The 16812-nt window shown below is 39.3% G+C and overlaps 1 protein-coding gene across 1 annotated transcript in view; it reads left to right on the forward strand.

The window, feature by feature from the left end:
* Positions 1-16812, forward strand: part of LOC104828799 (macrophage mannose receptor 1-like) — a 33531-nt gene that overhangs the window by 15514 nt on the left and 1205 nt on the right. Inside the window, exons 13-26 of the mRNA XM_010562742.1 lie at positions 41-185; positions 2496-2531; positions 2632-2795; positions 3288-3355; positions 4249-4349; positions 4696-4835; positions 6022-6136; positions 6784-6965; positions 7618-7720; positions 9221-9450; positions 11422-11587; positions 12998-13144; positions 14182-14298; positions 15639-15806. Of these exons, the coding sequence (XP_010561044.1) occupies positions 41-185; positions 2496-2531; positions 2632-2795; positions 3288-3355; positions 4249-4349; positions 4696-4835; positions 6022-6136; positions 6784-6965; positions 7618-7720; positions 9221-9450; positions 11422-11587; positions 12998-13144; positions 14182-14298; positions 15639-15806 (1882 nt within the window). The remainder of the gene's footprint in view (positions 1-40; positions 186-2495; positions 2532-2631; positions 2796-3287; positions 3356-4248; positions 4350-4695; positions 4836-6021; positions 6137-6783; positions 6966-7617; positions 7721-9220; positions 9451-11421; positions 11588-12997; positions 13145-14181; positions 14299-15638; positions 15807-16812) is intronic.

Below are 16812 nucleotides of genomic sequence, written 5' to 3' on the forward strand. Positions count from 1 at the left end.
GCTCAAATCACATAGTAATTGGGATGTATTTCCAACCCAGGTAATTTATGAGAACTGGGATGAAGATGAACCCAACAACCATGAAGAACTTGAACATTGTGTTATGTTTAATAGATCACCCCAAATGCGCTGGAACGACTTGCGCTGTGAACACTTACTTAATTGGATTTGTGAAACAAAAAAAGGTATGATTACTTCCCTATTTAATTGGACAGATAAATCCAAGTTCAAAAACAAATTGTATGGATTTAAACAAATTGAAAAGAAGAAAGATACTGGGAATTGTTCATTTTAAAACCAGCTGCAGTGAAGGCAACATATAAAGCAAGAGGAATGAATTGAGATCTTTCAATTGTACTCGGATGCAGGAAGTTAAAGAAGTCCCTATTACTTCATCTCTGGCTTTATCTCTTCTGCCATGGGTTGAATAAAATTGCAAGGCTAAGGTACTTATCTCCTCTCCTTTCACCCCCTCCCTGTATTTCTACCTGCTCCAGGCGTACCCAGGAGAGCTGAGGATGCAGGACACTAGAGTTCTCTGTACAAAAGAGAAAAAAGCTTTGCTTCCTGCTGTGAAACGAATAATGGGAACCAAAGAGAGGGATCAGTGGCTACAGGAGCCAGCAACTCTGAAAAAGAGATCAAAAGTAAAGGCTGGTGTAGCCTTGAAGGACCCCTGCACCCACCAGCTTTGCCTGGGAAGCAGGGCCTTAACGCCAGGTCTCCTGCACCTGGTGCCAGGGCGTGAAACGGACCTGATGGACATGTTTTGGGGTGCCTGCCAGAAGGAAACAGGGTCTTCATGGGCTGAGGACCCTGACTGACAACTGAAAATGAAAGGACTTTTTCTGCTTACTCGGTCCTACTTTTTTACATCCCTGCTTCCTGGTTGTAAACTGAATACTTGTCCGCATCTCTATGGAGCAGGAGATTCTTAAAAGCTTCTTGAAATGAAAAGAAAGTTGGACACGCACAGGGAACTAGTTGCAGGCACAACAGGGAGGGGAGGGGAGAAGCAGTTATATAAAAAACACTGAGTATATCTAATATTTGATGACTCTGCCAAAAAACATTACCCTGGAACACCGAATAAGGCACCATGCTAACATTGAAAAATTGCTTAACTGAAAAGGAAGAGTCACTGTTCCCTTGTGGGTAGATTAGTCATACAAATGCACCATCAAAACACTGACTTCTGCATACCAGCTTGAAGCAGTACATCCTGTGCAGCCGTTTCTGCTGCGTTGGGCACGCCGCTTTGTACAGATGTGGCTCTCTGCTCTTCGTGAGATTACCAAGTTCAGAGTTCAGAAACCAGGACATAAAGACTCTGATCAGTTTATCTTGATCCTAGGTGACCTTTCAAAAGTAAAAAAAAATAGAAGAATTAGATGTTGTTATTGTGAATCTAGATTAGCTGATGATCAACCTGAGAGGAGAGATGTTCAGCTGTTAATTCCCTCATGTTCAGACACATATTTACTTAAGGTACTCCATTTTTTTGGAAAAACAAGGAATGTCATAGTTATGTTAGGATTAAAAAATAAAATCAAAATGAGGTGAATTATGTAAATTCATCATGAAGATATCTGAATGATTTTAGTTCTATTCTTCACTAAATACTTAAGAAGAAAATGTTTAAAAGTTCCCAATAGAAGAATTTTAATTGCTTTTTCATGTTTGCTTATTTCTCATCTAAACTGTTCCTGTCATTCCTTTAATAATGTGTTCCTCTCCATCAAACCACAGAAGAAATGGAGAAAGCTAAGAGCAGAATTAGTAGTCCTTGTGAAAAACAAAATAACAGGCATCCAAATGAAAGCAGAGCTACCTTTGAGGGGCTATAGCTGGCTCTGGGAATAGCAACAGATTAATTACTTCCTCCTGGTTCATCCTGTAATCAGAAACTTGAGTTTGGTATCTACTGGCTCTCCAGGACTCTCAAAAACAGATTGTCCTAGTAAGAGCCTAAGCCATTAAGATAGGAGGAATGCATCAAGACACTGGAAATGATGTGTGGTATTAACAAGATACCAGCATTAATGCTTTCAGTACTTGTGAATGCTTTACTACTATGTAGGTAAGTCTGAGAACTTAATATATTAGCTGGATTATGTTGGTTGGCTCTAGTCCCATGAATATAAAAAAAATTATTAATAGCATGCCAAGTAAAAATACTAAATAAATTTTCAAACTGATGCAAGTTTCATCTACAAAGTATTTACTGCACATCCTGGATTGTTTAATACAGTGCTTTTGGAGATATGTATATATGCTTTAAAGACATATATTTTCACTAGATAAATGTTTCTAAATTATACATATTTTTAAAATTAATCCATTGGTATGTACTCTAAACTATTGAAAATGCATTAGGTAATTCATAGTTCAGGGTTTTTTCTTTATTATACAAAGCATTTGCAACTACATAAAGCAAATCTCTCTGAATTTTTTTATATTTGGAATGTTGCTCATGATGATCTTTTGTTTTACAGGTACACTTCTAAAACCTGAACCAAACTACAAATTTGGTAGGATTTTTTCCTCTTTCAAAGAAAAGTTTGCTATATAGTTTTCAGACTTTGTACAGACCAGATATGAATGTAATATGTGTGATTCCTTATCTTTCAGAATATCAAGCCACCAATGATGGATGGATTGTGTATGAAGATAAGCAGTATTATTTCAGCAAAGAACATGTCCATATGGAAGAAGCACGGAGAATTTGTCAGAAGAACTTTGCAGATCTTGTTGTCATTGAGAATGAAAGCAAAAGACAATTTCTATGGAAATATGTAAGCACTGAGCCTATTAATTATAATTAATTTCTGAAGCAGAGCAGCTGATAAAATAAAGGGAACAGCCTATTTAGGCAGGCTATTGTCCTACATTACTTATTTATATAACAATATATTTGTTCAGAACGTGTAAAGAAATTACTATTGCTTTTAGTAGGTGGGGGGAAAAGGCATGCAAATGTTAAATATGCAGCAAAGGACAGTTCAAGCCCAGGTTGCTTATCTCTTCCAAGATACATAGTGTTCAGCACAGTGATTATTGCTTTTCTGTCCAGTGGGTTCCTCACTCCAGAATGTTCCCCATATCCCTGTTGCCTGCTTGAAACCTGGTCTGAACCTACTGAATGTTCTTGTCTGAGGCTCATATTGGGGGGGGGGGGGGGGGGGAAGGGGAAAAAAAAAAACCAGGGATTGGTTAATGGGCTTCCAGACTTTTGCTTGATGTTGACGAACTGTTTAGTGCTTAACTGTTAATCACTTTTGTTTTAGATTTACACAAAACTCAGAGTGGAATCATATTTCATTGGATTAGTTGTCAGCTTTGATCGGAAATTCAGGTGAGTAAAGGAAAACTGGTAACGGACAACAAATGATGGTAATTTTGTCGCACTCTATGGGAGCATTTCTGTGTGCTTTCATTTTACAAGTTAGTAACTGTTGTGCAACTGAACTCTGGATAGTTTTCAGGAGATGTCTCAGATCAGAAGTGTTAAGTTCTTCTATATTTAAGCGAGCAATGTGGTTTTCCTTCCAAATCTGGGAGAGCAAAGCCAATAGAAATTCATGGCTAAGATTAATTTCACTTAATTTCACTTTCTCTCTCACACTGGAAGAACTGAGTTAAACAACCAAGCAACCCTTCATAGGTAGTGAGGAGAAGCAGCTAATTTTAGGATGTTATTCACCTGATCCACTTTAGACATCAAGCTTAGGATGAGATTAATGCTGCCCAGATCTCCAATGGCTACAGAGAAAGCCCAGGAGGTTTTGATAACATGTGGATGTGGTTCAAGTTATGGGAGCTGGAAGCAAGAAGTGTAAGCAACATCTCACCCAACAGCTTTCTGAAATTGCTGGTAGGGAACCTGTTTTAGAAATCTGTTTGCGGAAGGCTTCCAGGAGGACACCTTACTGGGATGAGAGGGAAGTCCGTGCACTGGTGAGATCTTGGGGTTTCAGTCTTGTCCAGACCATAAGAAGCCTTCCCTTCAAGTATGACATTGTTTATCCAGGCTCTGGCAAAATGAGACACTGATGGGACTTGAACGTGATAGTACTAAACAGATGAGAAGCAGCCGTAATGCTGCGGATATGTCCTCTCCAATATATGTAGAGCCTTTGCCTTCTGGTCACTGCTAATACCTTGCTCAGCCCTTTACCTAAACAGACCTTGTAACTAAATGACTGCTGGAGACGTCTGTCTGGCAGCCTGTCCTCTTGTTTCTTTCAGCTGGCTGGATAAGACCCCAGTGAACTATGTTGCCTGGGCTCCGAATGAACCCAATTTTGCGAATAATGATGAAAACTGTGTGATAATGTCAAAAGATTTTGGTGAGTAAAATAGCAATAAGAAATATTTGGTTGAAAAATCAGCATCAAAATCCAAAATGTTTGCTACATATTTAAATTTGAGGCTACCCTGCAAATAGGCGGTTGAACAATACTGACAGTTTTTCATAACAAGTATGCTGAGGTTTAAAACCACACCATCACTATACGGAGACAAACATACCGCAGAGGAAGGGGGAGTGTATCTGGGTAAATGTGTACATGGCAGCTGTTTCACCTGCTTCTGGAAGGCTTCATTTGGGCTTTATGAATACTGTTTGGGGCTGACTGCTCTAATGGTGGTACGAGAGTTTCAGACAGTGATTCTCTGTATTCCACTTATTTACAGGCTTTTGGAAAGATACAAGCTGTGCTGTGAAAAATGCCTTCATCTGTGAAAGGCACAATTCAACTTACTCAGGATTTGCTCCTACTGTACTTCCACCTCTGGGAGGATGTCCTGAAACTTGGCTTTTGTTTAACAATAAGGTGCAGAAACAAATCTCAGCCATATTTAGCAGATTTGCTATAGGTAGAGAAAACAACTATCGCTTTTATATCACTATATAATACACCAGTTTATTAAGTGGTATTCTAAATAGCAGTGTAGTTCAATTTTCATGTTGGCCAGTCCATATCTGAATCTCAGAAAAGGTGAATTTGAATGTTTTCAGTTAAAATTCTTGTAAATGTCCATGTGCCTTTAGCCATAGTTACTTTTTCAGTTTCTAGAGTTTTCTGTTTATTTTAGACATACTTACTGCAGGGAAATCCTGTTCCATTGTCCTTATCTGTAAGTGTAAGCCCCTTTTCTGAGTAACATGGAGATGAAAAAATGAAAGGTCACACTTCTCATATGTAATAGGCCATCACAACAAGTCATCTTAAGCAAAGTAACATACACAGCAATAAATGTCAAATCAAATATAGAAAACAAGCAAGCATTGTTTTTTTGCTAAGTTAAGCAAAAGTACACTTGGCCATATGAACTTAAAAAAACCCAGCCAGCAAATGAAAACCACAAATCAATCCCACAGTGCAATCAATAGGAAAGGTTTTTATGCATTTAAAGGGCATAAAAAGGGAGAAGCAGCATATGCCAGTTAAAAACCACGCCTTTTGCCCCTCAGAACATACACAACCACAACAACAATTTTTTACACTGGTATTCAGGAAAAATCCCCATGGGATACTAATACACGGTACAAAAGAACACTTCTTCCTGACGCTGTTCTGCTCATGCTGAGTGCTCACAAAAGCTCAGGCTTCAGCACTAAGTCTGTGGCATATAATTGAAAGAACTTGACCTGAGAGATGGCTGCCCCAAATTATGTTCCCAATGAGGAAATAGTTTCAGTCTCTCAAAAATTCTACTTTTCAGTAACGTGACCCGAAATCTCTATCCATGCACCTTGGATGTCTACTTAATTCCTCAAAAGCTCTTGGAGGTTGCCCGCCCTTGCTCAGCACTAACCTTGGACAGCCCACAGGTTTGTAAGTGCTGCACACACACCCCCGTGGTTCGCTGGGTCTCCTTCTTGCTGGCTGAATGCATTCCCATTTCACAGATCTGCTGGTGTTTATATGCAGGGACTAGAGCTGAATTAATCAAAACCAATGGTTTTAAGACTCTTTGACACCTGAAATTTTGTCTAATCCTTTACTCTCCCCGCAGTGTTATAAAATATTTGGATCCAGAGAAGAAGAGAGACTGACTTGGCACTCTGCAAGAAGTGCTTGTATAGAATTAGGGGGAAATTTGGCCTCGATACACAATGAGCAAGTGCAAGGTATGACATCTGAACCTTTTGGCACTAAGTATGAAGCCAGAGCATTTCCCCATCCAATGACAAGGCCGAACTAGCCTCCAGATCTAAATAGCATCACCTATGAAGGAAGACCTGGAGCTGCTTGATCCAGACAGAAGTCTGGAGTGAGATATTGTGACACTTCCCATCTCTTGGTAAAAGTGTCATGTGGAAGGAACAGAATAATCTGTTCTCCATGGCCTTGGAAGATGGGATAAATAGTAATAGTTCATAGTAATGAAATGCCCACAGATATTCAAGTTAGGCAGTAAACACACATCCATCAGAAATGACATGTGCAGTTGATGCTACCTTGGGGAAGACTGATTAGTCCTTTTGAAGTCCCTTCTAGCCCTAACTTCTATAATATTTCCAAGAAGTCTATATAATTTTTATCTAAAAAACTTTTCTTTTTTTTTTTAATGAAATCAAACTGCTTCAGTTCAATTACCCATTGTAATTTTTCTCTTTTACCATTAACTTATAGTCTAACAATACTGAACTTGATATTTCTAATATTTTTAAAAGTTGATTAGTTGTTTTATTTGGAATTTGGTTTACATGGAATTTGAAGAAAGGCAACTCCTCAACTACTCTCTTTCTCTGATCCTTTTTTTTTTTTTTAATAGCCTTCTTTACCTTCCACCTAAAGGATGTTGCCAGTGAAACATGGATTGGACTGAATGACATTAACAGTGAGGATACATATCTTTGGACAGATGGAAGCATTTTTGACTATTCAAAGTGGGCAAGACGATTCCCATTTAGAGATAACTACATAAAAGTTGACTGGAAGTATATTACAATACAGGTAAACAGAAAAAAAAATTGGAAAATGTGTAACTTGGATAACATACTCAAGGTTAGAGTAACCAGCCTGACTTCTATCTCAGCTAGGATCCTATATTTCAATGGCTTAAAGCAGAAGGCGACCAAATATTTCAGAGATCAAGTTTTTAAAGCTGTACTCAGAGATTAATAGGCCTGTTTAGAGCCTACAACTACTGTCATTCCTTTGCAGAATTCTCAAACTGCAGAAAAGGAGTGCTGTAGTATAATTACTGCTAGAATTAATTACAATTATTAGAATTATTAGATTTTACTGAAAATACTCAGTATTACTAGCAATTTGTTATATTGTTTCTACTTGTACAGCATAAATCCAAATGAAAGTTCAACAAATTCAGTACAGATTACCATAAACTACATAGTAAAAATACCTTTGGTGCACTCCAAGAAATTTTAATAAACTGACAAAAGTTCTTGCAGTAATCTCCCATGGAAAGTACATTTGCTTAAAATATATAATATATGTTTAATTTCCAAGAAACAATAAATGAAAAGAAGAGCCAGAAAATTAGAAAAGAAAGCTATTAGCTTTGTCTCCTCAAACCTATTTCTATTATTTTGTCAGACATCTTGCACTTTATCAGCTATAATTTTCTTTTTTAAATTTTCCCCAGACTGACTGTATTGCAATGACAAAAAGATCTGTAGATGAAGCAGGGTACTGGGAAAACACTGACTGCCAGCATAAAAAAAGCTATATATGTCAGATGGACAGCAGTAAGTTTTATTTTTCACCTTCTTTGTTGGAAGACATTTACTGAACAATCTGACCATATGAGTCCTCAGTTGGCTGTGCCTGTAGCAGCCAGGGTGAGGGAAGCAGGGCTACTTTCCCAGCTCAGGAATTCCAGACACAAAACCCTCTCTGTGATAAGGATTATAGCAAAGTTTTGGCTTTATGTCCTCTCCCCTACCAGCATACCCACCAACACTCACAGAGGCTGACTTCACCTACCCTGCAGACATCTACACTTAAATAAGTTGCCTGCACATGGCAAGTAGACACTTTGAAGGCAGGATTCACCTGCCTCATAGTGAGGCAAATGCCCAAAACAGGTTGTTAGAAAAGCTGTGCCTTCCAAACGCCTTTTTTCTCTATTGACAGAAAAGTTTCGCCATCTGTGCTTTGTCCAATTAGCACAGATATAGGTATCTGAATAAGGTTATTTTGCAAATGCAAATACAAAGCATAAAGACAAATCCGTCGGTGACCTCCACCATAGGTGTATTAGCTAGACAGACAACACACTAAAGGATGTTTCCCCACCCTCACCCCCACATCTAACCCCCGCCTCACTAAAAACCCTCACACGTACTCCACTGGGGAGTTGACTAAGGTCAGTCAAACTGGTTAGTTTGCTCATCAGTCTCTAGCAATGCTTTTATATCACAAGACCAGCAATACTCAGAAGGGCAAAAGTTCTAGTTTTCATCGTGTGTCCTCAGGGTGGGAGACACATCCGGAGCACAGCTACACTGCAGAGTCCGCAGGAATAGAAACAGGGAACTGCTAAGCAGCAAGTAAAAATACATGAAGAAGCCACAGCTGGGCCAGATGTTTCACGGCCTCATCCCGTGTGATTGCAGAAAGCTGCATGCGGGCATCACTAGCAAAAATAATTGCCAGGGTGTTCTCTACACTGACTGAACACGAAAGCAGTTTTTGTCCTTTTTTCTGTCCCTATCACTAGCTCTAGGTCTTTGTCTTCCACTTCTGCATGTATCTTTTAAGGTACAACTACAGTTTCCTTTTTCACTTCATCCTACATGGGAAAGAAGTAGCAGCAGTCTCACAAACTTTGCTTAGAATGAAATTCACCCCTATTTTGAGATTGAAGTGGTGTGGAGATCCTGCACTGTGCTTGTGCGTGGGAGGAATTTTACCCACACTGTGGGAGCAGGACCTAGAGAGCTCTGGGGGGAGAATCACCATGTGACCAGTATTCACATCATTTCATCTGGTGAAGTATATGTTTACAGGTGTGCACAGTTCATTCTCCTAATCTCTGAATACACTGTTTACACTATAGTTAAAAATAATTCCAAGTTACTGTTAAAATATGTCTCCTGTCTTTTAAATAAGAAATGCTTTTATTTGATGCTTGTGCTGCCACGCTATATTCATCTGTTACTCAAAAGTAATACTGCTATTCAGGTAGCTAGTAATTTTTCACTGTTTTCTCCCCTTCCTCTCAAATTTGTACTTCTTTCCTACAGAGCCTGAACTGCTTCATTCCACAACTGCTCCAGATTCTGATTTCATCCATTATGGTAACAGCAGCTATTTAGTCATTCCTTCTAAAATGAATTGGGAGGAAGCAAGAAAAGCCTGCAAGGAGAAATCTTCAGAGCTTGCCAGCATTTTTGATTATTACAGTAATATATTCCTGCTGCTGCAGGCAGCACAATATGGAGAGCCCTTATGGATTGGGCTCAACAGCAATGTGGTAAGATTAATAAATTGATAGGTGGTGCAGTTAAATGCTATGATTGGATTACTATCAGCAGGGAGAATCGTAGCATGAACAGATTTAGAAACCTGGGACTGGTGGACAGCAGTCACTTCATTTAACTTTATCCATCTTAAATCATTAAACTCTATCTCAGGCAATGGAGAAGGATGGGAACCTCTGATGGTGCTGGCCTTTCTTTACTAACTCTATGGAAATCTTTGACAGTTAGGTCAAACTACCTGGTTAACTTTTAGATGGCCATTTTTAGGAGAGGTGAATTCTGCTCAATGCGACCAACAGGGTCATTAAGGCTAGTGCCTCGTGATCATTGGCAGCTGTAGCTTTTTCATCACTTTTTGGTTCAGAAGGGTTCTCAGGATATATACCATGTGCCTCTGAACACCCTCCTTGTTACACCTGCTAAATCCCAAAGATTAAAAGCAGTAAAAGCTACACTGTACCAGAAGTGAATACGGAGATCCAGGTCCACCACTGTGTAAGGGAAAACTCAAGTGAGCATCAGTCTTATTAGCTCTGTGACTGTGTCAAAATGAGCTTTGGCTTCTAGTGAATATGCAGTTGCTCATTGCACTTAACTATCAAGTTTCTATTGAGATGTTCTTTGAGCTGACTAAACTACCTTGACAATAAGAAAGTGCTCTTCAATCAGCAATCATCTTCTTAGCTAGTGATTGTTTTTACTGTGATTCCACGCTGATATATAACATAGCAAAACATGTCTGAAATTCAGTATCACTAGGGAGAACTTACAATTAATGTTGTGTAAAAATAGAATTTCTGATTATACGAAGCAGCAGCACTCTGATAAAGCCTCTTACAAGGCTACAACATCTGAGACAATGAACTTGTTGCTGAACAATACGTATTTCCATGATTCTAACAGTCCCTCTCCCTACCAGACAAAATGCTTGGTCTTAGAATATATAAGTGATTGGTAGTCACCAACCTTGACATGAATCCTCCCACTTGCACAGGTCCACGGGACATCTCTATACAAAACAACATAATAGTGTTCCAGTCCACTTGATATCAAAGTTGGTTGTTTTTACAGTCATAGAAACATGGTTTAGAAAGCAGTTAAAATTCCATTATGACCACATTTGGATCACCAGACATGTTCTCCTGGTCCGTATAAAAGACCCGGCCCTGCTGCTGCAGAGTGAAGCTCTGTGGTTCCTCCTGTTCCCCAGGCAGCGATCTTGCCCTGATGGTGCCGAGCTCAGGAGGGGTTTGTGTACCTGGCCTCTTGACACATCTAGACACTAGAGTGGGATCATATTTTATCCCTCAGTTCTTAATGTCAGCAATATACTGTCTGGGTTTGTTCCCTTTTGCTTGTAATGATTTGGATTCTTCCTGGAAAAAAAACCCCCACGTGGTGGTGGTGGGGAAGACTAAACAAAGCAAAGTCTCAAGACTTCCTGCTCCTCCATATTTCTCTCTTGCTCCTAACAAACTAATAATTTTCTCAGATTTTTCATAGTGATAGCTGCAGTTTACTCCTGAATAGGTGTCCTCAAAACTCTACTTGAGCTTACGGTCCTTGTTTGACAGCCACCCTCTGAGACCCGCTTCCACCCAAGCTTTCGACAGGTTTCATGTTCCTGTGGTCATGCTGCTCTTCACGGTGACCTGACTCCTCTGGGACGGCGATTCCACCTCACAACGTTGCCTGACAAGGGACTGAGCACCAGCAGTACCCAGGAAGCACCATTTAGCCTTCAAAACACATTCATGGGCTGTTGCAGCATGGGAGGCATACTGCTGTGTCTTACTTTTATGGTGCTGAGTCCTGATTCAATTAATGTTTTAACAGTACTAGCATGGATATACAAACTGAGCTTTATATATCACTGTGAAAATGTGCATTTGTATAAATCCACTTACCTGAAACAGCAGATGAGAGTGTAGAAAAATTACGTTAAACGTCTGTTTCAATTTCAGAATTATGGCTATTACAGATGGACTGATAAAAGGAAATTAAACTTTTCTAAGTGGTACTATGGAGAACCAAAACAGAAAATAGCCTGTGTCTATCTAGAACTCCATGGGACCTGGAAAACAGCACCTTGTAATGAAAAACATTTTCCTGTCTGCAAAAAATCTGAGGGTAAGCTATGATGATGACTTTCAGTTTTATGGCAGAAACCTTGCTGGATCTGCTTTGACCGAAATACAAATTTCTGAGTATATATTAAGGAGTAGTAAGCTTGAGCATGTAATGTCAAAACCTTTATTTTACATGAGCAATGTTTTATTTTGATGGAGTTGTCATTCACCAGCCAGGATACTGCCATTTCACTGGACTGGGGTGATAACTGCTGTAGGAGTTATCCTACGTCACAGGCAGACAGAACGTAGAGTCTGTGGGAGTACTAAACATTTCACTTTGAGTCTAGAAGGTGAAACTGTTTGCTGACAGGGATTTTATGGGAAGGGTTGTAATCAATAAAGTCCACTGAGTATAAAATAATTTTTTTTCCTTCAGCATAAGCAGTGTTCATAAAGTGGTTACAGCTTCACTGTTACTGGATTCTAAAAACTGGAGAAAGGAGGAAGTTTCTGGTTATTCATGCAGCAGTCTGGTGGCTACTGCTAATATATTAAGGTGTTGGGGAAAAAAGAGTGTTATTGGCCCAAATAAAAGTTCATACTTCATAGTGATTCTATGGGTGTCCCTGAGGCATACTAAAAATTAAAAGCTACAGGCAAACTTCAGGATGGGACTGAACTTTTTTGCTTTCTCATTTGTATTAGAGCAATCGCTGTTAGCTCTAGTGACACTGAGTTAATGGAAATTCTGAGTTTCTTTTGATCTGTTTTTGTGTAGTTTTTCTTTAACTTCTTCTCCAGGCCATGCTCTGAACTTCAACTCTATTCATTTACAACTTTTGTTTTAAAAATGCATGTACTAACTGACAATGTTACTGTTTCTTTCCATAATGTCATTGCTTGCAGGAAAATGAAAGGCTCCTACTCAAATATTCAATGCCCTTCAGATTATTCCATGCATTGTCAGAGTTAAAGCTGTTCAGAAATTTTATGTAAGGATTACTATCTTGAGGAAAATATTAAATGGGAAATTTCCACAGTAAACTATGATTTAGATGATATTTCATTTAAAATCAAATTATTATTTGAACCTCCTGAAGGTCTGGAAGTTTTCTGGCTTTTCTTTTTCTGCTTTTTACTGTATCTTTTATTTATACAACTTTGTTGGTTATAACAAAATAAACTAGAACCAAAAAACCTTGAACACTCAAATATCCTTGAGACAGTCCAAGTTTGATTTAGTTGGTAGCACAGGCTCACATCTAATCATTCAGCTGTGACTGAGCAGCTCTGTTCCTCATTGTCACTCTTGACATAGTTACCGATAATTCTGGCACTGTATGCCATAGAATATTTTAAGTACTTTTAAGAAAGGTTGGTGGGGTTTTTTTTTAAAAACTTGATTTCATATCTGAAGAGCTGCAATCCCTACTGAATGAAAGCATCCATAATATCTCATTTCTTTTAGACATACTTCCTTCTGATCCACCGCAGGATATTGGAAAATGTCCTGAATCTGATCACATATCTTGGATTCCTTTCCGAAGCCACTGCTATAATTTCAATGACAATGAAATGAGCTGGGCTCAGTCTGTGACTCAGTGCGTTCAATCAGGTAATTATTATTTTTACCCAAAGATAGGATTTCAGTTTTGACATTAAAAAAAAAAATCACTTAGAAGAAGTCTTGCAAACTAATGCTGCAAAATCTACACATATCAAAAAAAGGAAATCAATGTCTCATTGTTCACCATTGATGCTGTTTGCTTTTCAGTTATGTTGAAATTAAGGTGATCGATTTTCTGTGTTTTATTTTTTCCAGCTGTGCTTTTTTCTTGTTATATTTCTTCATTCACAGACTTTCTCTTTTTAGTAAGATTTGAAAATGGGTTAACTTCTTTCCAGCCTTATCCCTTCTTTTCCATATATGTCCCTAAGGTGGGGTGTGTGGTCCGAGAGGGGCTGTGTTCTGCCCGAGAGTCCTCGCTCTGCCAGCGCAGCTCCCTGGCAGCCTGCAGAGCCAGGGGAGGGCAAACGCTTCCCTCCCCTGTCTTGGAGGCATCTGCTCCTGGCCAAGACCATGAGCTGCTCCTTGGCCCTCTTCCACCTATGCTGCTGAATCATCAGCTACCTCATCCATGCTTCAGGAGGCTGTGAAAGAGAAAGGGAAGCACTATACTGCCCAAAAGAAATGGGTCCTTTTGTTTCATATCTTTTTCGATCCTTTAGCCCTTTTGCTCCACGACCATTGACAGAAAAATTAATACTTAAGTTTGAATTGCAAATTTGTTTGCTGTGCAGTATTACATGCTACATAATATCCTGTCAAATCCATGAAGAATAAATAATCACCCATAATACCTTTAAAAAATATTATCCAATCACTTGAAAAGAATGTGCTCTTTGCTCAGTGTTTCAAAATCATCATCTTCACTGGGCTTTCCCACTTTTCATTTCGGACAACATCACTCACAGTCTGAGCTGTTCCCCTGCAGCTAAACACTACTTTCTGGTCTCTTTTTAAATCCTTGCTTACTCTCTACCAGCAGGAGAGGTTTTATTATTAACCTTATCCTGTATCAAAGGCTCTAACTACCACTGACGTCTAAGGCAGGGGATACCTCCCATCATCTTCTGTTTGTTTTCTCATAGGTGGTACATTGGCTTCTGTAGAAGATCTGGCTGAATCAAACTTTTTAGTAGAACACGCAGACTTATACACAAGCAAGACAAGTGGCTTTTGGATAGGAATATACAGAAATGTAAACGGTAACTATTTCAATTTCTCTATATAATCATAAATAAACTCCATTAAATGGACAGAAATATGATTAAGATACATTGTTGTTTTAAAGTAACTAATCAAAGTACAGTGGAAACTAGTTAAAAACAGAAAGATAGATTCATATAAAAATTCTTGGAAGTTGATGGTTCTATCCAGTAGGTGTGAAAGGCTGTGGAAAAGAAATTTTCTTGACTTCAGTTATGAGTCTTGGGTATTGCACGGGTCCACCAAAGGGATGCCAGCCCGGGGACTGCCTCAACTCAAATATCTTCTAGTTTATATCTGGTTCAGTTAGCAGAAGCGTGCAGAGGTGATAGGGATATGTCTTGAGAGACACAACACAGAAGATACTGTTCTTTGAGAAAGCAGGATGTAACATGTAATTTCAGCTATCCATACCTGGGGCAATCATGGGGCCTCATTTCTAAATTCAGATGATCCAGGACTTGCTGTAATTGATGATAATTTTGCACAGCTGCTTACAGCTGAGCATAACCAAGACTTCACAGAGGACCAAAGCAAATGACGTATCCATCCCTCTGACCTCAGCCCTTTCTGAGGACGTGTCTCATATTCCTGGTCTGTGAGAAAGCATTTCACCCCCCACCCCCCCATTAGCTCTGTGCCCCAGTGGGAAACATGTCCCGGCTGGCTCTCATCTTCTCACGGCTGGGAAGCACCCGCGTGGGAGTTGTGGTTGTCCAGCCAGAGCCCACAACATCAAGCTTCTCTATCTCCGTATGGGGAAAAATAGGCAGCTGGCTGCCAGAAAAAGACTCCAGTGGAAAACATGCATCTGGAAGAACACAACACTAGTGTCAATCCACAATCCGCCAGAAAAGATTTTTTTTTAATTCATTTTAAGTCAATTCATTTTAATTTCAAATTTTTCATTTCAGACATTATGCAAAAAAAGAAATGTTTTAATTTTAACTAAGTGTACGTTTAAGCTTTACAGTAAAAGTTGCTTGATTTTCAATGCGAAATAATAATTTAGCAAAGAAAAAAAACCAACCTAACTTTATTTGTTTTTCTGCTTGAAACTTTAGTCCCCTGGACAAAAATATGGGGATGTGCAAATTGAAACAAAGTTATGATTAGTGAATGTGCAAATCATAATTTGGAAAAGCAATTATATTGTTTTTAAGAAGAGACTCAAAAGAAATAAAATGCATTAGAAAATAACCACAGAGGGAATTTCTGAAGAAACTAGTATTGCTCTATTAGGCTAAAGTAAAAAAAAAAAAAAAAAGAGAAAGGCTAATAGTAGTGAAAATTTTTGATGTGGAACTATTAGTATTGCTACTAACATTTGCAACATTAGGGCAGCTGCTTTGGCAAGACAACAGTGCCTTAGACTTTGTGAACTGGGGTGAAGGACAGCCCTCGGAGGATCAGCTTGATTACTGCGTGGAGTTGTCTGTGTTCTCTGGCTACTGGAGTATCCTTCCTTGCTCTTCCCAAAAGGGTTTTATTTGTAAGAAACCAAAAAGTAAGTAAGTGACTACTTTAATATTTGCTCTTGACGTTTATGGTTTTATTTCAGCAGTAATAACACAATAAGGTCATTACAAAAGACCGACATAAAATGCTGTATTTACAGACTTTTCCCTACCACCTGTTTCAGCATTCAGACAAAAATAATATGAATATATATAGAGTTATCCTTTTTTTGGTCTGCCCTGTTGATGTTTTATTGCTTCATAATGTCCAATTTCCTTGCATTCTGTGATGAATATTCAATTAATAACTAAAGATGACCAATATTTTCTGGAAAATTTTTAAACTCCTTTGTCATTTTGCTCCCTACAACACACATACGTATTTTCCCGCTAACATTCATATTGCCTTTCTATGGAACAAGAATTGTTCCATCAATAATGTGCTTTTCTTCCTCTTGCTGTACTATGAAACATGCTGTTTCAGTAAGGGATGGATGAAGCAATTCCATTTAAATAATAACAGGACGGAAGCATGATCCGGAGCGCGTATAGTGACCTTTGAAAATAGTAGAAGTGGTTTGGTTAGCATTTTTTTTTTTTTTTAATATTGTGTTTCTGTGTAACTGAGCACCATCTGCTTTGGTCAGGAAGCAGAAATATCAGAATACTGTGAGCCAAGCAGCCATGTGGTATTTTGGAGTTTAACTGTTAATGCTGCAAAAAAAAGTACGATTTCCTGCCCTGTTTCACAACCCCAAGGTTCAGGATGTTTCCGAGGTTCTGGCCTTTCCCCTCGCAGAGCAAAGCTGCAGCTGGGGGGGGGGGGGGGGGGGGGGGGGGGGGGGGGGGAGCGGCGGGACACGGTCGTAGTGGCGTCAGAGCATTTTCCGAAAAGGAAAATTCTCCTTTTAGGGCGACCCCTCAGTTTCTTTGGGTAGTCAGAGCGATGGGTTAATGCCTCGTTACCTGCGCTCCCGCTCCAGCCGCCCGGCTCCCGACGCTCCCCGGCCCCCGCCGCCGCGGTCCCCCCCGCGGTCCCCTTCGCGGTTCCCCCCG

Source organism: Haliaeetus leucocephalus, unplaced genomic scaffold (genome assembly GCF_000737465.1).
Source record: "Haliaeetus leucocephalus isolate CR32 unplaced genomic scaffold, Haliaeetus_leucocephalus-4.0 Scaffold0, whole genome shotgun sequence".
Lineage (NCBI taxonomy): Eukaryota > Metazoa > Chordata > Aves > Accipitriformes > Accipitridae > Haliaeetus > Haliaeetus leucocephalus.